The sequence below is a fragment of the Apteryx rowi genome, unplaced genomic scaffold, assembly GCF_003343035.1.
Source record: "Apteryx rowi isolate R43461 unplaced genomic scaffold, aptRow1 scaffold_5, whole genome shotgun sequence".
Lineage (NCBI taxonomy): Eukaryota > Metazoa > Chordata > Aves > Apterygiformes > Apterygidae > Apteryx > Apteryx rowi.
In genome coordinates, this window is record NW_020450760.1 from 547,281 (window position 1) to 573,156 (window position 25,876).

The 25,876-nt window shown below is 36.0% G+C and overlaps 1 protein-coding gene across 1 annotated transcript in view; it reads right to left on the reverse strand.

The window, feature by feature from the left end:
• TDRD9 (tudor domain containing 9) overlaps window positions 1–25,876 on the reverse strand; it is an 83,708-nt gene that overhangs the window by 32,708 nt on the left and 25,124 nt on the right. Inside the window, 12 exon segments of the mRNA XM_026079441.1 lie at window positions 288–385; window positions 1,895–1,999; window positions 2,648–2,705; window positions 3,381–3,465; window positions 3,628–3,682; window positions 7,540–7,594; window positions 9,208–9,321; window positions 15,875–16,039; window positions 19,782–19,862; window positions 21,918–22,040; window positions 24,044–24,265; window positions 24,695–24,792. Coding sequence (XP_025935226.1) covers window positions 288–385; window positions 1,895–1,999; window positions 2,648–2,705; window positions 3,381–3,465; window positions 3,628–3,682; window positions 7,540–7,594; window positions 9,208–9,321; window positions 15,875–16,039; window positions 19,782–19,862; window positions 21,918–22,040; window positions 24,044–24,265; window positions 24,695–24,792 — 1,259 coding nt within the window.

The window sequence follows — 25,876 nt, forward strand, 5'->3', positions numbered from 1 at the left end:
AATGAATTTCCCATAACTAAGGATATTTTTCATTCAAACAAGCTGCTAAACCCTAAAGTCACATCCCTTCTTTTGCTGTGATGCATCTCTTTCTATGAGGAAAAGAAGCGTTGAATGGTCTTCATCAATTATTTAACTAACTTAACTTGAGATCTACTCGGTAGTAGAGTTAATAGTAACTACTTAAATCATACACTGTCTTTGGGAAAAGTAGAGTAAAACTAGTTATCATCATCTCTGGTATTACTACATACATTAAAAAACCTTAAGGTCCCCAAAATTCTTACCAGTATCTCAGGTACTGGCCTCTCTGGGATACAGTTTGTCCAGAAGTCCTTGCGTACAAGCCTGTAACAATACCCTTTGGAAACACGTCCAGCACGACCTTTACATGAAAGAGCAAATCATCATCAATTTATAAACTGTCCAAGTTTCAGACTGTTTACAAAATACCCACCCACAAGCCTTTTGGACAGCTGAGCAGCAGAGGACAGTTGATGCTACAGGCTCAACAGTATAATTTGCTTCTTGCAGCAGGCTGGCCCAGTGAAGACATTATCTTTCTGCTTTCCTACACAAGGATCAGATAAGATCACTTTGCCTGATGGCAGCTCTATCAAAGAGTTGCACATTTCACTCAAATACCTCTTTCACATAAGTGCCTTGAAATCAGCATCTATTTCAGCAGAAAGGATGAGACAAACCCCACTCTGAAATAAAATTCTTCAAAATTAGGAAAGGGCAACTCCTACCAAATCCAAGCTACTATGGATAAATGTGTCAAACAATGGAAGTTTTGGCATACCCCCAAACTGAAGAGTCTATATGCAGAGTAGATACGCTTTGCATTTGGATTTCTTTACATGATGAGCATACTCAGATTTTCTGCTCGACACTAAAGCTAGCGACAATCTTCCATACAAACAGCTTTTAAAATACTACTACGAACAGCAAAATATATTTACAAGCCACTGTTTACAGAAAATGCACTGATTAGAAAGCTTATCTCCCCAAATCCTAAACACATTCACTTCAGCAAACTATAAGTGACTCAATTCAGTGGGATACTCTATTGGAAAATTAGACCGTATTTCTAAATAAGTCATACGAATAACAAGTTCAAATTTCCTGTTATATAAAATGTTGCTGCTATTGGTTGCATGTTGGCCAGGTATCATTTCCTAACTGAGCTGGAACCAAATGGAAATTACAGGAAGGCTATAATTGTAAAAAGTTCACACACACACACACACACACACACACACACACACAAAAAGAAAAAAAAAGGGACATTTTTATATCCAAAGATGCTGCTGCTTATGATTCATTTCAGTACTTGATCAAAACTAAGCGACTTTAATATTAAAGAATACTGTCTGATTAGAGGAGGCAATATTAGTTATTGTTTACAAACACTGGTCAACAATAAATATATTACTGTGGCTCTTTCTCTCATTTAAGAGTAAACATGAAGGCCTCTTTTACAGCTGAAACTCCCAAGCAGTCAATAAATACCCAGAAGTAACTTCTTTCTTTTCCTCCCCCTCCTCCCACATTTTTCCTTTTTCTTTTTAATATCACATAATAAAATATTACTATTAAATAACACAGAATCCCTGTAAGTTTTATGGTTTGTGAATATTAGTATTTTTCAATTAAAAATACATAATAATGCCCTGGCAGAATACTTGAAGGAGATAGAATATTCAGGCATATTTGTTTAATAACATTTTAATAGCCTGTAATGGTAYAGAATTAAGTTTTTTTTAATATAAATTATTGATGACAAAAGCCATCAATCCTTTTTACTGAATTAATAAAATGGCAAGTAATATATAATTCTTCATCAAGCTTAACTTCTAAAATTCCTTTCCATTACCTATTGCCACCTTACCTTTTCTTTGATTACAATTTGTTTTGGATGCCCAGCAAAGTCTCAAACTTTGATAATTAGTGTCTTCATCACAAACCAAAGTTCTAGTTAAACAGAAATCTATCACTACAATTAAGAAAAAAAAAAAATCAAAATACTAGTAAGAAATAATTTATCTTCACTGCAACGCAGTAAGTGCTGGTCGATTTTGTTTTGCATAAAGGAAAGTTTCAAGTATTTGAAAAGCAACAAAGAGAATACTAAATATATTAACAATTAGACCCAGTTTATTTTGAATACTTACAGAGTTGCAAATAGATTTCAACATTATCACCATAAAGAGTTAGTGTTTGTCATCTGATCTACGCTAAGAGAGACAGCTGTTTCTGCATTTGGATATTCTGTAGGAGAATGTGATTAATCTGATGGAATTACTTTAAAATATATTTAGAATGTGAATAAAAAACTTAAGACACYTGTGACATGTGAGCTGTTTGTTACTGCTGTTTGTTACTGCACATAAAGTTGCATTTTTTTTCTCCAGGAAAGGATTAAAATCAGCACCCTATTCAACAGATCTGATAGTTGTCCATATATTCAGCTTTAAAGCTGCTTCCTGTTGTGAGAGAGGGAATTCAACAACTGTCAAATATTAAACTCCATCAGCAAGAATACTTTTTAAAAATGGGACATGCTGGAGAGAGTTAGGCAAACAAAGTAAGGAAAACATTATAAAAACAATGAATACCAAATTATAAAATTTGGAAGGCTTACCATATTTAACATCAGGAACTGTTAGAGAGCTTTCAGCTATATTTGTAGACAGAATAATCTGGGTTCCAAAGCAAAAAAGGAACAATGAATGTGTAAAGAAAAGTGTACTCATATTAATGTGTTTCTACATGAAAAAATCCAACTTGCTATGAAGAAACAGAAATGTGGGTACAGGGAATACAATGCTTCTGTTCTGCATATAGATACCAACTGATGCAACACAAGAAAACCTATATTTTCTTTCCTAAAATTGGAAACACATAGTAAAGTGGTATAGTATATGACAACAAAGAAGAATGCAAATATTTCTTTATGCCTCTGTAATAGTAAAATACCACAGTATTAGCAGTGACAAAGAAAACAAAAATGCTAAGTAAAATGTGGAGCACAATGCAGGAGAGATCCATTCTGCTAGACAATTCCGCTTGGCAGTGCCATCAGCAACACACTAATGTCACGCAGGTGCAAGAATCAGCATGCACAAACTATTTGGAAGGACAAAAACAATTGTCACACAATAATTCAAGGATAACCTTCTGTTATTGCATTTCTCTTGAGTTCCAAACAGTAGTTAACACAACAGCTTGGTAAGAAAGTCAATCAGTTTACATCGTGAAAAAACAAAACTGTTTGGCCTTCATACAGTGATTTGAGTTGGTACAGCTACTATTATTCATAGCAAAGATTTTACACACTTAAGAAAAAAGGTAACTAATAATTCAACAATATTTACCTTTCTGTAGCCAGGAACTGGAGACAAAAATACATTATTTTGTTCCTCCAGTGTCACAGTTGAGTGGAGTGGGTACACTTGCAACCTAAAGAAAATGCATCAGTGAAATACAATTAATTTTTATATTCTTGCATCAGTAAGTATCTCTAACTACGCTAAATCACCTTTGGTACTAAGAACTCGTATAGCTGAAGGATTCATGTACAAGTTTAACTGAACAGAAATAAACACATGTAGTCTAACTTACCTTTTGTTAAGTGTATTTGTGAGACACGCGTGCATGTAGTTTATTTCAGCCAAACCTAGGGAAAAAAAGTAATCAAGCATTTTTTCTTTGCAGTAATCACTCTAACAATTCTAAAAGCAATTCTCATTTCTACATAAATTCTTATCTCACCTTCATTATTACTTCCTTTTCACATATGAATATAATAGCAGAGAAAACAGGTAATAATGAGTCATTTCTTGAAACATTTGTGAATGATTCATTTAAAAGACTCATTTTCTGTGATTTTACATTTACAAAAGTAAAGTGACAGTATCGGATATAAAGGCCATCTGCCAGTCTCTCCCACCTGTTTCTGCTCCTTACAGCTGAAAATGCTCCCTGTGTGCTGAATGTCTGTTTTAGGACAAGTTTGTGCACTTCAGCCAAAACAATGAAAAAGTTTCCAAGAACAGGGCTAAGAAAGAAGTATTTTGGCCATGTTTGGTTTAGCCATCTTTTCTTGAAGAGCACTAGTACCCATGCTTTGACCAAGGAATTTAAAAGTCTGTCAGGGGAAATATTCCTATTAAGTGTATTCTTGCTGTCTTCCCAAATATCTGCGTAGGTATAAACCTTTTGGAGAAGCCTAGCGTACTTCTGATACAGACTTCTTCAGTTTCAAGTCATATTTCCAAAAAAACCACATCCAACAGCAGGCTACCTCTGAGTGGATATTAAAAAGGAGATTATCCTGTAACCTCAATGCAGGATTGTTGTGATTTTCAGTCAGGTTAAATACAGTTTGAGCACCTTGAACTGACAGCTCTTGTGCTCTTTAGATGATGCGAAAGGAAGAGCAGCACTTTTTCAGAAAAGATAAGAGAGGAGGATAACTTATACCAGAAATCAGGGGAAGGAAGTATGTGCAATGAGCTGAAAAAAAACACAACCAAGTTTAGATAAGGAAGGAGGAGAAGAGGCTAGAAAGCAAGAAACCGGGGGCAAGAGAAGAGGCAACAGATTTAACAAGAAACGAACCTGGTGGTAATATGGGGTTGGCTGGGAAAAGAAATTGCAGGAGAACATGGAGATTAGTTAACGTTGCCAGGCAGACAGATGGAAACCAGAAAACGAGGGGAAAGTGACTAAAGCTAAAGAAGCGAATAGAGATCAGGGCTGGAGAGAGAGCAGATAAGTTGGAGGAGGAAAAAAAAAAAAAAGGGKGGGGGKGAGAAATCCAGGAGAAGTGAAAATGGTGCAGAGAAGCCCTCTGTGTGAGGCTACTCCAGGGAAAAGGCAATGCCATGAGGACCTAAAGAACAGCCAAGAAGCCCTAATTAACATGGCAGTTCAAATGAAATCATAAGAGTACTTGAGAATGTGACAGATGAGTGGCCAGATAACAAACTAATGAAATAGCACAATAATGAATCTACAGTCCAAAGGATTAGCAAGGCTCTAAGCAAAACATCCTTAGCACTGTAGAGAAGATCATGAAGAGTGGGAAACATGCGAAGATAATGTTTTAAAGTTATTGTTATATATAAAAAATATGTCTGTTCATGAATGGAACTAGGGTATGCAATTAAAGAAATAGAAGATACAACTAATAAAAAATGCATGACCTAATAAGGACCCAATTAAATATGCAAACACAAGAACACCATGATAGGGATTGTTTGGACTCAGCCTGCCAGAGTACCATACCCCAGTGGGCACTGCTTGACTATCTCCATATCCTACTTGCCATGCTGTCTAATTGAGGGTCTGAATAAGACATCAAGACCTGAATCAATTAATGTTTAAAAAATTATTAAGAGAGTCTTGATCTACAGTTGGTAGGAGAAGCAGATTCTGCATAATCAATATTAATATTAGCTACTAATTAGTCTTGTAATTACCTACTAGGCACTGTAGGTAGTATCTGCCGACCAATCCTGGAACAGACAAGAAGTGATCACGACCGCCAGCGGGAGAAGCAGATTTTAGAAGGAAAAAACAACTAATAACAAAATCTGTCTGGCAAACCATATCAGGATAATAAGGAGACAGAGGCACAGAGAGGTGTAAAGGAAAACACAGAACAGAAACAGATTTACATGAACAGAAAAAAGCTTAAGAGACAGTAATAGAACAAACCCTTTGAAAGAAAACCCCAAAGCTTTAAGTCATGCTATTCCTGCCATCAGCGAGTGTCTGTGAAGCAAAGTAATCAGGCCATCCCCGCCTTTGCTTTTTCAGTATGTTCTTTAAAAAGTAAAAAACTATATACTGAAGTATGCGCTCAAGAAACGTTAAGGTCGCCACACCAAGCACTCAAATCAAAAAATGCCCAAACTGGTTGGTTGGTTGCGCCAACTTAATTCAGGCCCACTGGAAACATGTACACACATATATATTAAACTGTACAGTGATATTTTTCACATAACAGTTTGTATCACCTAGGATAGACTAGCTCTGGAATCAAAGAAGAGCTGAGGACTGACAGATACTTATCTGTAAAGACTCACACTCAATAACAATAAAAATTAAGCACTGAACAGGACTGGCAATTACAAGATGAAGGGAAAACATGGCATCCTACTGCAGACAGCTGTGGCTGCTCCACGGAAGTGGATTCTGCCTCAGAGTTTGACAAAAACGGAGGGCAAATCACTTAAAAGCATTCCCCAGCCCCGCATGCCTGCCTTTCTGGTTCCTGATGGCTACTCAGCTTGAAATGTCCATGGAAGTGTTACTCAATGTACAAAACACTATACAATTTTAAATACTCAAAAATTCAGACATCTCAAGTCAATGTCCTAAACATAGAGGTTATTTTTAGTCAAATCTGTTTCAGCTGCCCCCTTGTAAACCAAAGACTCTCCTTGTCTCTGGTTTTGTGCAAAGATTGTTTCTGAAGATAATTTCAAGAGGTATTTGCTAATCCCTCTGCTGAGAGCTACCACGCAAATGCAGTATAAATCCTGTGCCGTGGTTCCAGCCCTAGTGCTAGCACGTCTGCTGCAGTGCTTAAAGTAGCAGGGACAAAGCACGCAAAGATTTTGCAGAGAATTAAAGAGTTCTGGTGGAGACAGACCTCCCTAGGCCCAAGGTAAGAGCTGCCCCTAATCTGCAGTGAATTCACCATTGAAAAGACTTGGGCACRCTGTAAAGTTTTCAACTAGCCAACTTGCAAGCTCCCGAAGCAAAAGAATTCTTGAAGGTAGTAAGCTTGCAATGCTGCGGTAACCTGAAGAGGCTAAAAGATCAGCTGCCGCCTAGTTATACAAGAAATACTGTATGCTTTTGTTTTGATAGTTATTCTTACCCGAACCTCTTAACTAGACTTTAAAGACAGTGTAAGATAATTTAGGGTTACAAATTAAATTAGATTAAAAAAAATATATATATATATATATATATATATATATATATGCAAAACAAACACTAGTTCTCTGTTCACTCATTAATAGCTATGTTGTTCTGCATGCTTTGGGTTTTGAGTGTTCCTACTATATCAAACAAGGTACAGGGAAAGAAAAAGAGTGAAACTTAAACTCTGCTCTAAGAATCTAAATAAAATCCAGGTAAGAGACTGCACTATATTGCAGATAAGGAGATATGACTCTAAAAAAATCCTAGAAACTTTTTACAGTATGTAAGTAGTCTCAAAATTTAATTGAACAACTCAATCTCTTTGGATTAACTGTACAACTAATTTTGTTATTACTGTAACTTCATCTGTTAAATACACTACTTAAGACTTAAGTCACAGCTCTTCCAGTTATTGCCGTATTCATACAAGTTTGCAAGAAAAAAAAAAAACAAAAAAAGAAACCCCAAAACTAAAAACCACCACACACCCCAAGAAACACCAGTTAAGTACACATTAAATTAACCCATGGAAGAAGTGATGGAAGAAAGCTTGTTAAATGACAAATAAAAAGAAGTATTAAGACCTATACTCACCTGGTAAAAATACTAGCACACTGCCACGTTCGGACATAAGACCCAAGGTTTTGTTCTCCCTAATAAGAATATGCAATTTCATTAGTTCTACAACCTCAACCTACTTTGTTTCATTACTCCAAGATATTTTATCTTGAAAGACAAGCAGAATTACATATATCCTGAAATATGTATTAGTCAAACTTCCTGAAGAAGTGGAATTCACCACATTATTCACAACTATGTTTTCTGGAATACACATATGTAAACACTGGAAGCAAATCACTAGGTTTGCTTTTGTCTTCAAAATTATGTCAAAACAAATATTCTTATTTGTCTTTAAAATTCATCAAAATTAGGATATCAAAGATCTTAAAATGCAAAGGTAGTATATTACTGCAGAATTCTATATATAATTGAAAAATTATCAAATTTATACCATATTCTGTCACTTTAAAAGCATCACCAGATGCCTTTAACAAAAGCCTAGCCTATAAGAAAACCTATCACTATCAAGAGTCACAGGTCATGATATTAACTGAAGATGCCATCCTCTAAAAGTTTATTTGTTATGAGTCAAGAGACTACAGTTATCTTAACACAAAACTCTTATATTTAGTAATAATTGTTCCATGTATATGAAAATATTTTCATATACCATGAAAGTCTTTATTCTCAAACTGTGTAAAGAATAGGAAGTATAATTTTCAATGGAAGGTAACAATCGATCTTCCTAATAGCCCTTTTAGAATTTCAAAGATGAAATGCTGATGCCTTCATGTTTGCTTATAAAAGGTATCTCATTAGTAAAAGGTAGTTTACTTTTGGCTATTCCAAACTACAATAAAACATCACCATTGAAAATACCAAAGAAATCATCAGGAAAAGAAAAAGCTTATTATAAATAATTTATACATATGTATACATCCAAATTTGTATTAATGTACCTCCATTGACACTTGTACTTCAGTTTCAATTCCATAACTGTTTAGGTTGGCTTAGGGAATGCTTAAAATTTTACAAGCTTAAGTAATGCTGAGTTTGGAAAAAGAAATAAGCTTACAAAACCAAATTATTTCTTCAGCATATATGTATAAATCATAATAAACATACAGGATCAAAAACACCCCTATCTTTAAACACCTGCTCAGCATTAGACCAAAGCTGCTTCACTATGTTTTTGGATACCAAACAGCAATTTAACAAAAATATGAAGTAACACAAATTAATATTGATTTCTTTCAAAACAGAGTAAAGGAAAGCATCGGCTAAACACCCTCTTAAATTTAATGTCTCTCTTATATTTTTAGGCTTTTTTTAATGGCTTAATGTATGCTTTAGTTCAGAATACAGAATAGGCTATTTCTGCTTTTATTCTTCATATAAATAATATTCAGCTCTAGTCTGCAGAATTGAGCCTGAAGCTTCCATATGACATAGCTGGCTTTAATGGCCACTTACACTCAAGGGCATAAAATGTATTTCAAGAACACAGGAAATTCAGTAAGACCTAGAAGGAGTCTTAAAATGACTAACCTGAGTAGAAATCTGTTTTATATAAAATAAGAGATACAAAGAAAATTAAGGTACCACTAAGAACTGTAACACATAGGTTACTATAAATTCTGTTCCTTAATTAGGATGTCATTTCTCCAAAGAACTACATATTCCTTAGTCACAACCTTGAACTCCATCTTACCTATTGCTCGTCATTTCCAGCTCATCAAAGGACTGAATCAAAGACACTGCAACATCATACATTTCCTTTACTATCGCTGGTTCTTCAAATATTTGAGGAGGAAGCTGTGTGTGGAGGGCAATACTGAGGTTAACATCATAAAACAGGCTAACAGACTCTTGATTACATATGTGAGTAGACTCCTCAACTGCTTTTTAACTAAAACTGATCCAGCACACAGGCTGTGTGAATAACTTATTATAATCTGGAAATATTCATTAGCTTTTAAATAGATTTTTTCTTCAAGTGTCCTGCGATCCTAATGCTAAAGACCATCTTCATTAATCTTTCATTCTCACAATTTCTAGAGGAAACTCTTTACTGGATTAACAGCAACATCTAACTCTACATTGTAATTTTATACCAGAACTCTGCCCTCCACACATTTCATGTGATTAGAAATTCTGCAGTCAAACTACACTTCTCCCTCATGTTTGCCTCTGTTTTTATGCTGAAATTAACAGTTTTTAAGTCGCTCAAGATTTTCCCAAGAAAACTAATAGGCTCAAGTGATCAGCATCAACATTCCTTCTCCACAGGCTCTGAGAATATCTACATATATGTGTGTATGTATATATTTAAGAAATCCTGTATTCTCTCACTGGCTAACAAATCTTTACTTTTATGCTTATGCTCAAAAAAAATTTTTTTTTTCTCCTAGCTTCCTTCACCTGCTGCTTGATACACTCCCATACTACTTTTTTATTCGAATACAGCTTTATTTAGGCTTAGAATTCTCATTTTTACTTATTACTATTTTAATTAGTACTATTAGTGAACTGACAGTTCCCTGTCACCCATGCTTTAAGCATAGCACTCCATAAACCTGGACTGCATTACAATGCTAGAAATGCAGTAGTCTGTAGTAATTGGTAAATACGTGCGGACAGATATCAACATAAGATAAGAATCAGCTACAACCAGATAATTAAGAAGGATTTTTAATAAGGATATAAAGTCTAAGGACAAAGCCAGCCCTGGAAAGAAATTCATTAAAAACAGAAACTGCACAGCCTAGAGTAATACTCAGGGTAAATATACGTACAACTATGATATCCCAGGTTTCCTAGAAAAGAAGCTGGAAGTGTTTACCAGTTGTCCACATTTCACAGGGCTTTGTTTTTATTTTAATTAAACACAACATTAGGATTATATACTTATTCCAATTCAGTTATTGTATAAGAAGATTCTGCACAATTTCTCTATCAACTACAACAACAACAGCAACTGAATGAGATACACTAATAAAGTTAGAATGCATTATCTGTACTGAGAAGAGTATAATTCATATGAAGTGTCTTTCATTGCCTGAAGTGGGATAAAATCCCGTGAGATAGTGTGTAAACCTAAACATTTGGAGATTATGAATTTTGGGTACAAGCTTACTGGTTGAAAATGAAGAACCTGGAGCAAATATTTTGACTTTTTCCCGATTTATCCTAGGATCTTGTTGGCCTTTCATTCAGCAGCATTGCATTGGAAGATAACTATTATCTTTTGATCATTCTGATAGACTGTGGGAAGCATTAGTGACAATGTACAGAGCTGTCCCTAACTCTGAGGTGACTCTCCATTAGCATGTGCCTATGAAGTAAAATAAATAAATAAATAAATAAATAAAAATAAAAATAAATCTTGAAACCAACAGGTAATAAGTTTGCGATGCTGGGGAAACCTGAAGGGGACTGACAATACATCTGCAAGTTTTATCAGGTTTTGAGAGCATAGCCAAAACCTGAACAGATGCTGATTATGGCTACTGGAATGATCAGACGAATGAAAAGACCCCTCTTAAAAGGAGAGTAGCAAAGACTTACTTCATCTARCAAAGCAAAATGAAAGTCAGAATGAGGTATGACTGCTATCCATAAAATTATCCAGAAGTAAATAATTACATGGGAAGGAGAAGAGCTAAAGACCAGCGTTCATTCTACTGGGAATAAAATGTCAGTGTCTTCTATAGCTTCCTGTGGAGCAAGGGAAGAAGGAAGGAGAATCCCAATGCCCAATCACTTGCTTCTTCCCCAGCTCCAGCACTAGCCCTGCATATCCACTTCAAGCTCACAAGGTGCAATTCCAAGACAGTTTAAGTTGAAGTCTTTAGCCTTCAACTGTGCACATTTGAGCTTGCAGAGAGCTGCTTCAGAGAGCTAAACTTGCAGAAAACTAAACTATCTAAACTATTAATAAAGTTATTTTTATGCCAGTTTCCCCTCTTTAAAACAGCTCACTACAGAATCACAAAAGCACTACTGCTGGCACAAGAGAATAGGCATGAATGTAGCAACACTGACTCAGATCACCCTTTTGTATTGCAGCCTTGGTCTTTGGCTTTCTGATCCTTACCAGAACAGCCATTTTGTAACTCCATGCACTATTTACCCTAGGTCACCACAGTATCTGCAGAAAGGTTCCTTCTTGAAAACCCCCAAAACGTTATCCTCCTTTGTTATGGTGGAAGATGGACTGGAAGATCAAAAAAGCCATCTCTAAGAATTTGACAGCACTCCTTCCAATTCTCCCTCCCCCCTGAATCAACCATCTAGGCAGACCTCTCAGGTATATAATCCCATCAACCCCAGAGCTTCCTAACCACATCTCACACCCCTTATAATAAAGGGGAATCTGCCCCTCTGCTTTTCCAATGAAGTTTGATTAGTCCATGAAAGAGCTCACAAACAACATTCCAGTAGTTTTGGTGAGAAGCAATTTTTTTCAATATATGTGCTAATCTTTAAGGAATTTATGTTTTCAGGATTACTTGAAGATAAAATGCTGGTTTTTAGATTATCCTTTCTTGAATAGCTGTCAAATTTGTCTTTTCAGTTTTGTTATCTTTAGCATTCTTTAACATGACAAGGCTGCCACACCACTCAGAGAAGGTAACAACATGACAAACAGCAAGTACAAAGCCCTGGCACAGCTGACCGAAATAACATCATTAYCAGAATTGCTTCTGACAGCAGTTCACTACCCTTCATCTGGACTCTGAGACTTCAGTCCCAGAGCTATGAAGGAGTTTTTACATTTGCAAGCCAAAATTTGCAAGCTCAAGACCCCTAGTTTGCTTACATTTGAAAGAGCTGCTCATAGAATCAACTATACAATTAATTTTCGTTCAGCATCTCAAATACTGTGCTATTCCAATAGGTATGCATTTACAGAATGCAGCTAGCTTTTAGGTTTGCCTATAGATTCAGCCTTTGTGCATTCTTCATCAAAATCTGTGTTTCACTGATATTGTCAGGCTTACAGGGTGCTGATATGACAAAATAATGATCCAGTTAATATCCAAAACAACGTGAAGATCGTTATGTCAAGAGAAAAGAAATTACTTTTGATAAATCTACACTCAAACTGTATCACATATATATGATTCAATAACTGGGAAAGAGTAAGCCAGTACTATATTTGAAAAATGTTTTTCCTTTTCTTCTCTATTATTTTTTATTCTTTCCTACAAATTAAGCAATTCAAGGGGAGGGATATTTCTTTAACTCCACAACTTATGTCTAGCCATAGCAAAGGGTTTACTGTAGAGAGGCATGCAGGAGAAAAGAAAATACCGAATGGCATTCCTCTTTATCCTCTGAATCACAACTGATGTTGCGAATCAGTGAATCACCAAATCATCCAAATCAGAACTGCTCAAAGAATTTTTAATTCCCAATATATTTTTAAAACATTATCACCCACAGAAATGAGTAAATATTGAAGTCAAGAGCTCTGCAGGATTCATAAAAGAATTGTACACGTATGCAGTAACATTTTAAGATTTTCTGAGAAAGGACAAAGCTTCATATCTCACAGCAAACAAGACAATTATGAAGGACTGAACCAATTCAAATCAAGATGCTTTAAGCAATGAGTTATGACTTATGTCATCTGATTTTATGGTTACTAATTTTAAAATCAAGATGAAAATTTGTAAAATTTTTGTTTATATCAAAAGCAAAAAATGTTTTAACTGTCATTAATGCTGTATTCTTCTATGTGAATTTTACAGACTTTCCAAAGGCAAAAAATCAAATATAAAAACTAAAGCCTGAAGCCTGTAGGCACTTACGGAGCTATATAATTGATCTTGATTTTAGCATGATGAGACACAGGCCCTTGCTTTCATGTGGCAGTGTTTAACTTTAGTTGCCTTAACTCCCAGGCTACGTTTCATTTTTATGGGAACATTATATAAATCATCCCAGGTCTTCCATGTTTTTTAAGTAATTTCTTTTACTAAATTTACAGTTCAGAGAAAATTCCCACACACAGTTTTGTAAGAAATAAGATGCGAGATAAAACATCAATGCCTTCCAATTCATTTTCTGTTTTTTTCATATGCATTAAAAAGAAATGCAAGGGATCTTATATGTGCTTCTACATTGCCCTAAGGTACAAATAACTTCTTGTATAGTCATACTCATTTCCTCCTATGAAAAACAGAGCTGCTGTAGCCAAGAGAATACAATATTAAGAAACAGATGAAAACTTAAGAATCAAAGTTGAATGGTCATGTACACAGAGAAAATAAGTATATATACATAAAAAAAATAAGCACTGTAAACAGCTCATTTTGTTCATGATCTTTGAGCTGAAAGGTGCGGCAGCTGGCCTCCAGCTGAGAGTGCATTAGCTTTGACAAACGCAACCTGATTGAAGTCGACTTCTTATAGAATTTTTTGGTCATCTTTTTGTTGCCATCGATCAAAAGTCTTTTACAGAATCACATATTACATAATCTCCTCCAGGTTATCCATCAGAGCTGCCACACTAATGTATGAACACTGACAGGCTGAATGGTATATGCATTTATCGTATTTTTTTGCCTGTATTAAAACTTCAACAGTTGTTGAACAGTTGTTTTTTAGTGGGGTGGGGTTTCTTTGCTTGTCTATTGTCAACAAAATACAGGGATATATATATCTACAGCATAGCCAATTATTTTCTTCTAGGTTTCCCATAAGTTGCCTTTTTTTAAAAATTATTTTGTTTCTGCAAAATTGAGGGATGAAACCTAATGAATAACAGTATGTTCACATACTGTTACCTTTTAAGTGCATCCACTTTTTTCTTCATTGTGTGAGCATTACATGCAAGTTTTTCTGAAGAGAAAAGGATGTTAAAATAATTGAATTTGGATCCTGGCAAAATGTATTCATTTCATTGAAGATAATTATAACAGTTTTAAAAAAATAGCAAGTTGTTTTTCCTATTATTACAGAAGTTTTAAAAAAAAGAAAAAACCCCCCAAAACCCCACACCCTAAAAAACTTCCAGGAAGCATTCCATATGGTCACAAAATTAAGGTATTCTAGAAATCAGTCCTATATAACACATAGGATGCTCCAGATCAGGTAAGTTTCTTTTCTGAATCGACTTCCCCTAATGAATGAAGACAACTGTGAAAGGACCTGCGTGTTGCCCAAGAGAGCAGGAAACGGACTAATTTCCATGAAACGGTGCTGGAGAGCTTCCCGGCGACCTGCAGGAACAGTACCAGCCCCCAGCCCCTCCAGATGGCCGAAGTGCAGTCAAGGTTACTATTTCCCTGGCACCTCTCCATGGTACCACGGGATTTGTGTTTCTTCTTTTTAGCTATTCAGAGTTTGGATCACAGTGATCAGGTTTTACTTTGGCTGAAAGTAAGGAGCTGCCTATGATCTGATTTTCTCATATGAGAGACAACCAAAGCTTATTAAAGTCAGAGAACAGCACACTTGGTCTAGTTAACATATCACTGTTTTCTTATAGGGACATTTTAATTGCTGCATTAAGAACAGGGTTAGTTTCAAACAGTGCCATATTGTCATCACATTCATTAAACTTCAGCTCGGCAGTTATTCTTGCATCAATTTTATCAAAAGCTAACTAAAAATAACTGGCTTTTAGGATGATGGAAGTTCTTTCCCTCAGCCATTACTTTTCAAGTCATACATTAGATCATCAGTTCTTCAGTGCAGCCAAACAGGCTGTTAAGTGGTCACCAGGGATTTGGTGAACAGCTGTTATACCAACATACTTTTATAACTTAGAATTGTGTATTTAGCAAGGCTGTGGCTTCTGTGAATTCGCCATGGTGACCAATGTGTCTATAACAGAAATGTGTGAGAACTATGGCAGAACAGCTCTGGGACTTAAAATAAATAAATAAATAAATAGAAGGTGCATCAGCTTCAGCTGGTAAAGCTTCACAACATCAAGCTTCTAATCATACCTGCTTCTTCTCTGATGACTGTCTTCATTTCCTAGTTCTTTCTGCCTTTGATACATAACAGCACATGAACCAATCCCAAGAATATTCCCTGATCTTACCAGCTATATCCAAAGAGATCTGTAAGCCCTCATACATTAGTTTCTACACAGAGATTGCTATGGTGTTCACCTTTGAAGCAAACTACTGAGCAAAGGCTCAGAGTAGGAGATACATGCTACTTAAAATTCCCAGCCCTTTCCATTTCACTTCAGCTGTGTGAAAAAACACTAGGCTGTTAGTAGGAAGACTCCTGTCATATCACCATGTATTAATTCCTATATAGGACTTTAAAGTAAAATGGGTTTATTGTAATTGTCTTTTCCAACTTCTTTCTTACTACATCCAAAGAAATAAAATATTTACTGTACCTTGAAGAGAACAGTGTGCTTCAAATCATCAAGATAATATTCTTCAATAGCATAAGGTTTGCCTTCCACCTCAAATATATAGGCTGGATTCAGTTTGTTATGAACTGGAATTGCAAAGTAATCAGCAAATTCTTTACAGTTGATGGAAGCAGACATCAATATTACCTGTTAAAGAATTTGCATAGCAAAGGTAAAACATTAATTTTAACATGAAAAGCTATTCTACACTGGAATCTCCACTTCTTTATGCTAAAGCAAACTATTTAGGTTACTACAGGGATCTACCTTAGGCATATTTAAGACAAGCATAGCTAAATGCTCAAGAGTCCCTATACAGCAGGTAGAAAAAGGTAAAACACCTGTAAGAGAATGACTCAGGCTAGACGCGTAGGGCAGACAACATGAACAACCTCTTCATGTAGTAGAAGTTCAATCTAAAAACATTTAGCACTCTTCCTTAAGCTTGTCCTCAAATGAAGAAAGTGCATGCTAAATATTTTCAATTCCTGCTTTACTAAACAGTTAAGAATAGATAACTTCCTTTATGTCCCTCAAAAGATAGGATTGTTTCCTATAACAGTAGTATCTGCAATTATAGCCTAGCCTTAAAAATTTTACTGTAATGATTTTGAAATATCTCAAGTAACAGGTTTTTCCTGAGTTTCAATTAGTTTATGCAACAAACTCAAGGATCACACTAAGCTCCTCGCTCTCTGATGTCTGCTGACTCTGCCAAGATTCTTAGGCTGTCTTCATCCAGCTGGAAGAGCAGAAACCACATTTGCTACCTGATGAAGCCTTTTCTTTAAATTATTAAGAAATTCAATTTTACAGTCAGCCTAGACGTTTTCCCCCAGTTTAGACAGCATGGTAAGTGTAGGACAAAGGGACAAGAAGTAAGGTAGTGGCTACAGTTATTTACCCTCTAACTTGCTCTATTTAGAATGTGGTCCCATGGCTCAGCACAGCCAGCTGGAATGAGCTAGAYTGCCTCAACTTGGAAAAGCACAAAGAGCCAAGGAATTAAAACGAACTGTGTGGTGTTCGGCTTGTCTCTCAAGTCTCCCGAGCCACTCTATGCACTACTGTACATGGAGATATGGTCAGTCCTTTTTTGCTTTCCTGAGACTTTCCATCATATAGAAAGTAAAATGAAATAAAAAAACACCTAAACCAAAAATGCAATGAAATATATGAGCATCCCCCCTATGAAGTGATTGGCAGGCAAGCTAATGAAGAGGACATTGTACCACAGTTGCTTGGCACACGTTCCCTGGTACAGGAAAAACATGGAAAGAGCAGATTAAATCATAAAGTCGATTATCATAGTCCTGAAAGAAGGAAAAATCTGAAAGGACATAATTCTGCAAATATTAGATGAAAGCTGTTCCACTACAGCATGAACTGCCTGCCGGTTCAAGGGAAAGTGGCCTACCTATGCTAGGAAAATAGGCTACATGTAACCTTGCCTGAAGGCTACTGGAACAAAATCCAACATAAATTATTCTAAAAATGCATGTACTGGCAAGGAACTTGAATTCCTCTTCCTGTACACAACCTTTGTAATTGTCACTCACACAGTAATCTGCACAGATTTCTCTCAAACTGGAAGGAAAATCATGGGTTCCTAAGCGAACAGTGGTTGAAGAACCTTATTATTAAACCAAGAGTTTGATACTCTCAGAGTGGAGGTTTAATAAGCATATATCATCAATAGGGCAGAAGAACATATGGGAGTAGAGGATAATTGGACAGTTTAAGATCAAGAAGTCCATAAACACTTGCACAGTGTGGATGTGTGTAAACTCCATCATTTGAGACCAAAGATGCACACGGTGAGAATATCTCTCTCAAGAAGTTCGTGAACAGCAATTTGCTACAACGTGGAACAGATTCTAGCTCCTACTTTCCTACCTAAGCAGCCGTTACTGTCACTGTTGGAAATTGCACAGTTTGGTCTGACCTAATAGAGCCATTCTTACATTCTCAGGTTTTCTTGCGATAACCCCTTTCCCAAAAGGGTCAACCTCTGAACAGACAAATGTGTGCCCTGTGATCTACACGCAGTAATCTGCTCCAGCCATCAGCCAGAAAATTCAGACTAGTTTGTAGTTGAACTACAACAGTTAGATCTTGTACTTTGTAGGTCAGAATCACAGATAACTGCTGATTAGGGGGAAAAAAAAAAAAAAAAAGAAATCTGAAAGATATCTGAAGYCTGTAATGTCCACATTAGGAAACAAACAGCTCCTATGTACTTCACACTACCCTGTGTCATAAATACAAAATTTTTCCCTTAAGAAAGCCTCCGTGCACACTTTTGTTTCAGAAATCAGTGCGGGGGCTGGGGTGGGGTGCAAGAGGGATCCTACATTCTTCAAATAAATTTGCCATGTAATCAAAGATCCCTTCCCTATCAGTTTTTCAAAAGGGACTTCTGGAAAAAAGGGAATGGCATAGGACATACCRGGCTTATAGTATAGATTCAAAACGACATGTTCACATGCTCTGCTAAAACCCAGCAATTAGGATCAATAGTTCCTCCCTCCTTGGCATAAAAAACTCAAGGTGAGGGGGAAGGGGAAGAGCAAGAAAACCATCCACAGAAGTAAGACTGTCTCAGATTCATACCACATGAAACTGCCATCTGAAGAAACAACTGCAGAGAAGGATGTAAGGGAGACAAAAGTCTTCCAAGGACAATTTTGAGATATTTAATTAGAATTATGGAGACAAAAAGATCTTTCAGAAACCTTTAAGAGAGAAATGGTTTCTCACGGAAAAGACGACGGAAGTTGAAGGGACTTATGCTGTTGACAATTAGATAAATGGCATCAAGGAAAACTTTTCACGAACTGAATATGATCAAATTGTTTGGCACCCTTAGCAGACAGAGCCAAGTGCTAAGGAAGGCTGAAGAATGGCTTTATGCTACTGTCTCTGAATTCAAAGACAAGAAGCGAGTTTTCTTACTGGCAATAAAAGGGATAAAAGTACGAGATGTGAAGTGACAGACTTGTTGTGACAACTGGAAGGGCACTTTCAGGGGGAGGGGAGGGGAGGGAAGAGCATGCTTGGAAGGGTTAAAGACAAGTTATCGAGTTCAAACCAGTACTGGTGGATTGTGCAGAAGGATATAGCTTCCCTTGCAAAAGCAACAAAAAAGCCAGCACAGATTCAGGTTATGTCCATTTTAAATGGAACAATTCACATTAACTGAACAATTGACTGAACCACTTAAGGGCCTCATTCAGCCTCATCAACTTTCTGCAGTCACAAACAGCTACACCTAACTATTTTGAGTTACTACCACTTTATTATTTGTATTTGATTTCTTACATTTCATGTGAGTCCATTACTTTGAGACCACAAAGGTGGAATACCTCGTGCTAAAACTCTGCACACTCTGCTTTTGTACAATGTAAGTAAAATTCCCTGACATGCAGAGAAAAATCTCAACCACATCACACTGCCAGTTCTGCCTATAAATTGCAATGCAATATTTGTATTTTTGGCTATTTTTTCAATAATGTTGCCCCATTAAAAAAAAAAAAAAAAAAAAGGCATAACATTTCCAAGAGTTAATGCTACCATCTTTAGGAAAGCCTAGGCGCTGACCTCAATATCCAACATTTAATTCTAGTCACATATTCATCTTGCATTTCTAGCCTTAAGCAGACATTAGGAAGTGATGCATCTTAACACGAGGAAAGAAAAGTCTCTCAGAGCCAGAAAATAATGCCCCTTAGCTGACTTGCCTATAAGAAGAGGCAAACTAGATAATATTTTACCTTAAAGTGTGCAATTATTTTTGAGTAAGTTCTTTAAAACTACACTCTTTGTAGACCAAAAACATGTAAAAATTTATTCTTCCAAGAAAAAGTAGCAGAATACACTTTGAACCTACCTTTACAAATCGTGAATTCGTACGCAGCAGTTTACGGATTACCAAGAGCAAGAAATCCATTTCTTTTGTGCGCTCATGCACCTGAAAGACATTATTCACAACTTAATTTTCATAAATTCACACTTGTCTTTTTTGTTAATCCCTTCCTTTACTGTGCAGTTTCACATTTTATATGCTTTTCTAACTTGGAACAACCACAAATTTTCATAGCAGAAAGCATATCTTTTAAGACTACGCAAGTTATGTTTTAAATCTCAACACAACAGCGTAGATGACTACAACGCCTTTCATAAAAACCATATGACATTTTAAGTCATGAGCATTGTAGAATAATGACTAGAAAATTATTAGAAAAATCAATCATGAGCTCTAGCTACTAGGTTCCACTAGATTTGCCAGTAACAACTGAAGCAATACTGAAAATGGTTAGGTCAATGGTAGCAGTGAGGTCACAAATGATCCAGGCAGGCACTATGTGTCTAACAGGTTGTTGAACAAATTCAATAAACTTTTCTTGCTCCTAATGGCTTCTAGCCACTACCAAAATACATGATTGCTTTCTAACATGTTATTTTCCATCCAATTCTTTATATATCCTAACACCTGACTTTTAGGCTGATGATGATACAGTTGAATAAAGTCCTCTACTCAATATTACCAGCGATGACCATATCCCTTTCTTGAATTATTACAGTTTATATATAATTAAGTGCTGCAGCTTTTCAGAGCTCAACCTTCAAGAGAGCTCTAGGTCTGCATTCATCCCTGTAAGTTAATTAGCATATTGTAACATAATTTAAAGATACATTTATATTCAATATTGCCTCATTATGAAAAAGATTCAGCTAAGGCAGTTTTCAGGCTGACTGAAAGGTTTTGCTATGAGAAGCTGTGATTTTCAGCTCTAGGACTTGCTTCAGTATGTTCCAAGATGCCTGTGGTAGCCTGCCCAGGCTGGGACCTAAAATTAAGGATGAAGAAACAGAGAACATATGGTTGCTAAAATGGTGAAGATTAAGTCAAGACCACAGTCAGTGAGAAAAATGGGGGGGGCGGGGGGAAGGAGTGTGTGTGTGGCGGGGCACATGGGAACAGGAGGGACTGGAATTCTGGCAAGGGAAGCAAGGAGGAGCATGTGCAGTCCAGAAAGTAAAGAGCTGACAAAAACAGTGGTACAAGCTGATACCATCAGTTCAAATGGGAGCACTCAAACAAAGTTTGGGACTCTCTGTATTAATCTGCTCTCCTGGCACAAAGGACTASCTATTACTGTAAGTCTAATGTTACACCAAGTACTATCGCCTTGCTCCTCAAACATCAAAGAATAAAAGTTGCTCCCAGTTACAATATCGTAACTGAATAAAAATGAAAACCAGCATCAAGAGAGAACTATAGGTCCTCTTCTACGCCACTACATCCCAAGATATAGTCCTACAACTTACATGTGATTTACATTCATGGTTTATGAATGTACAACTTTGCATCTGACTATTTAACAGTCAAACATTGCTTACCTCAGGAAAAAAAAAAGCATAACAAAATATACAAATCAGGAAAAAAATTCTAGAAATATGTTTTACGTCAGCTTTTTAGTGAAGTAACAGCAATAATTATAAATCCACGAGTGGATGGCCTATAAACAAATTAACGAAATGCTACCCAGTTAACATGAAGGAGAAAACTAAATTCGGCTGGAAGAAAAGGAAACTTTCAGATGGCTATTTTATTTTTCAGGACTTCCCTAAAGAGTAAAGCCCTATCTAAAGGCAGTAACAATGAAGACAGGAAAAACTAGCCTCCTCTTCGTAGGTCTAGCCAGACAATCTTGAAATCTAGGCTGCGGATTCAGAAACCATTTCAAGGCACTCGTATCTCAAAAATTCCCAAACCGTATCTCAAAAATCCCCAAACCACCTCAATTCTAAACTTCATTGTTAAAAAACAAACAAACAAAACAAAAACACAGAATAACTGACACAAGCCTATTTCTAGAATTGTTAACCATGACCACAATTTATACAAGTTATTTTTACTAATCTGTCAAGGTAGATATTTCTGTTTTTCTTTCTCTAGGATGGCAAGAGAAACAAAAAGTTTTTTGTAATATGAAATTTAAATTTATTTTCACCAACTTACTTCATCAACGAAAATGTGTGTGAACTCAGTTAGACTTTTAGCACAAACTAGTTTCTGAAGAAGAACTCCAGTTGTCATGTACGTCAATCTTGTGTCTTTTGTGGAAACTTTCTCTAAACTGACCTAATATAAAATGAGAAAAATACTATGAGACATTTCAAAATTATATTCATGCATAGATATTTAATATATTTCCATAAATATGCATGTGAAACACTCCAAACTGAAATATAATGTAAAGCCATCACAATCATTCACTCCAACTTGTGAAAGCCTCTGAACAAAAGTGTTTTTAATCATGTCTCCGTTTTAAAGCCCAGAACCAGTTAACTCAGGAATAGAAAATCTTCCTTACCAAAAATCAGAGACAACTAAATTTACACAAAGGATTGAAATCTCGGTTGCTCTTACTATGGGTTCTAGCTGAAAAAAAGTTCCCTAAAGGGTTTTAAAGGTACACACAGGTCTTTCCACTCAAATTCAGAGCAAGAAAAAGATTTTGCCAAAATTTAATTTGTTTACTGGGCAGGAGAAAAGGAAAAGGMGAATGAGACATCAAAGGCAGACAATTTATTCCTGAGATGAAAGTTAAAGACCTACAGTAAAACAATAGATTTACAATTTCTAAAATACTCCTGTAATCTTAGCTACCTTGGATGCTGTTTAACCTGGCAGAGAGTCAGGGCCATGACCATCTGTTCACTTTGAGTTTTCACAATAACCTGGAGCAGATGAGTCTATGCTTCTGGTACATGAAGACTCATGGGCACAACAGGTTAAAAACCCTTTACTGAGTATTCACTAGCTGAAGTAAGGACGCTTTTACGCTCTTCTGCTTCTCTAGTTTTTGCTCAACTCACACAAATACTTGCAAGACAAGCAGAGCACAACCACATACGCTGTCCTGAAGACAGTTTGGAAGCATGCCACCGTTTTACACCTTCCTGTTACTCTACTGAATCAATTAAGCAATTTTTCAATTAATTCAAGGTATGAAAGTACATAAAACATTTTTTGAGAAACTATTTGGAAAACCAACCAAATAACATAAACACAATAATTCTGCAAAGTGATAACTGGAGGCTAATAACATTGGCTTGGTTAAGGTTGACATAATGTCAAATTATAATTTTCATGTAATTATCTGGAATATTCGCCTCTTTGAATCAAAACTTCGTTAGGAAGTGATCAAGCAAAGAGTGTATTTTTACTACATCTTCCCACCTACTTGTGGAAAAATTTAACTTTAAAGTTATGTAAAACAAAGTAAAAAATTTCTTCCCATTACAGTATTTGTTGTAGCTCTATTAGAAGAAACTCCTAAGATTTGACACTTGAACAATATTCAGTAGATGACAACAAAGTTTCCTTTTGGTGGGGAGGGAAAATGAAGCTGAACACATAAGTACTGGTAAACCTTGCCAAGCAAAGCAGAATTCAGTCCTATTATTTAAATGTCAGCTGTGGTATCTCCTAAGTATCTTCACTAGTCCAGAAACTGTTACTGTCAAACTACCATTAGAAACAATGATCACAGCAGTTTATCGTGGTCATCGACAAAGAGCAGATCAAAGCACCAATATTTGTGGTGAAGGATGAAAGTGGCATCAAGTTTATGAATGGACAGACGGAACAGCTAAGTTTGACAAAGTAGAAGAAAGAGGTATGCTTAAAAGAAAAAGTGGTCGACTTTTTGACATGTCAAGAAGAAACTACAGCAGGACATTCGTGAAGAGATCCAGCCAGAACTACAAGCAACTTTGACATAGCTGACAGGTAAAGTCAAGCAAATCAAATAGGCTAATTGAAGAGTTTAAAGGAAAAAGTGACAAAAGACAGTTCTCTTGTAACAACATCAGTGAACAGTAACATGTGTGTCCAATTATGGGAACACAGCCAAATAAGTATTCCTGCTAGAGTCTAGGTAGTTTTTCCAGTTGTTCAGTTTCAAAGGCTTAAACATTTAGTTACGAATGTTTAACAGCAGACAGCTTAAAACCGTAACTTCACTTTAAAATCATTTCCATAACATTTCTTCAGTATACTACATGTGCTTAAAAGTAACRAAGATTGAAGATATGGTACTTTTTCCTTATTTTTAAATACAATTTGAAATTTTCTTTTACCTGGTAACCTACAAATCCACCCAATGTCCAGGATCGCTCCTTGCTAATCCATCTGGCAATGCTGGTGGCACCAATTTTCCGAGGCTGGGTGACAGCAATGTTGCAGTAGGTAGATCGTTGAGTGCAATAATCCAAAACGTACTGTGGAATTTGTGTGCTCTTACCACTGCCAGTTACTCCACGTACAATCACAACTGAATTGCTTTCTATCAGAGAAACTATCTGAAATGATTTTTTTCAAGAAAACTTGTAAGTCTACAAAACCATTCAAAACAAATTTCAAGTATAGATTAGAAATATCAATAGCTTTCGCACACATTTCAAACTTCTGTAAAATATTGCTCATGTTTCCATCATCTCTTAAGCATCTTTAAGTAATTCTGAATTCCTAAAATGCATTGGAAGATCACAGAAAAGGACACGTGCCCACACTCACTTCTATATATTTTAATATAAAATATAAACATCTACAAACAGAAAGTAGAACAGTAATGTTTCTTCTTGGGAAAAAAAAAGTTATGTACAATAAACAAAACCTTTCAAACAGGGATTAAAACAGGAACAGAAGTTTCCTTCTGAAAAAACAAAATTACAATTTTCAGTTTTATTTCACAATGAACAAAAGTACAATGAAGTTCACAGTGAAGTTACCTCTTTCTTGTGTTTGGCTATGGGCATATCAGGATATTTATGGTTAGTTATTGGTATAGGAGTCCAATCACTTGATTCACATTGAGGCAATGAAGTATCTAAGCAGAAAAATAATCAAAAGCAAGCTATTACAATACAGAAAGAGAAACATGAGCAGGAGAATATAATTACAATATTTGGAAACCTAACTTACCAAATTTAAATCACATTTTGGGGTATTAAAAGAATTAATACTTTCTCATATTAATAGATTGAGGAGAATTTCTGTGTTTATGCAACTGTTGTTTTACCGGCAGCAGCTCTGAAAGCTATTGCTACTGTGTACAAACCACTGCCAAGCATACGTATGATTCTGTAATTCTATATACTCTCCTCTTAATTCAAAAGATAAGATTTGGCACAGTTTGCATGACAACTATCAGAACTCCTTTGATGATACTGAAAAGATAAGCCTGATTTATGTACCCATGTGTTTCCCTTAAAGCCTACTGGACAGACAGTGCAAAATAATCCATAATATGGTATGAAGACCACTGTTCTTCTACCTTCTAGCAATTTAAACAAGCCTGTTAAGTATCTTGATGCTCTTTCAACGCAATGCTCCTGCCAAAAGGCTGCAGAATTTAGTCATAGCTAACATGGGGATATGCAGGACAAAACAATCTTACAGCCATGACGGTCTGCTCAGAAGTCTGCTGTCAGTTTGAGTGTGAAAAACAAAGCAACAGCAACTGATGAGGGAGAAGTAGAAGGGGAAAAAAAAAATTGATAAGCAACAATTCTGCAAGTTAAACAATTTGGCTAAAAAGTATCCTACTGAAATCAACAGCAGAATTGCTTTTGATTTCGAATGGGTTTCACCATGTACAAGGGTGAAATTTACTTACTGCTTTGCATACACATAATAAAACCGTAGAGTTCACTTTTTTTTTTATGATGAGTCATTTCTTTTTTAACTAATTCATCCAGGAGTGGGAAAGAATGTTAGTAATCTTTTTAGTAAGGAAATATTTACTGTAAAATAAAGGCTGTACCCTAAATACCTGCCCCACTGTTATAGCTTTCTTTCTGAGAAAAGATTACCAATATCCTCACACAGCAGTAAAGCAGGAACAGGCAGAACTGTCTCTGTACAGTATCTAAATGTGCTCCAAACCAAAATTATCTTTGGGTTTCAAAGAA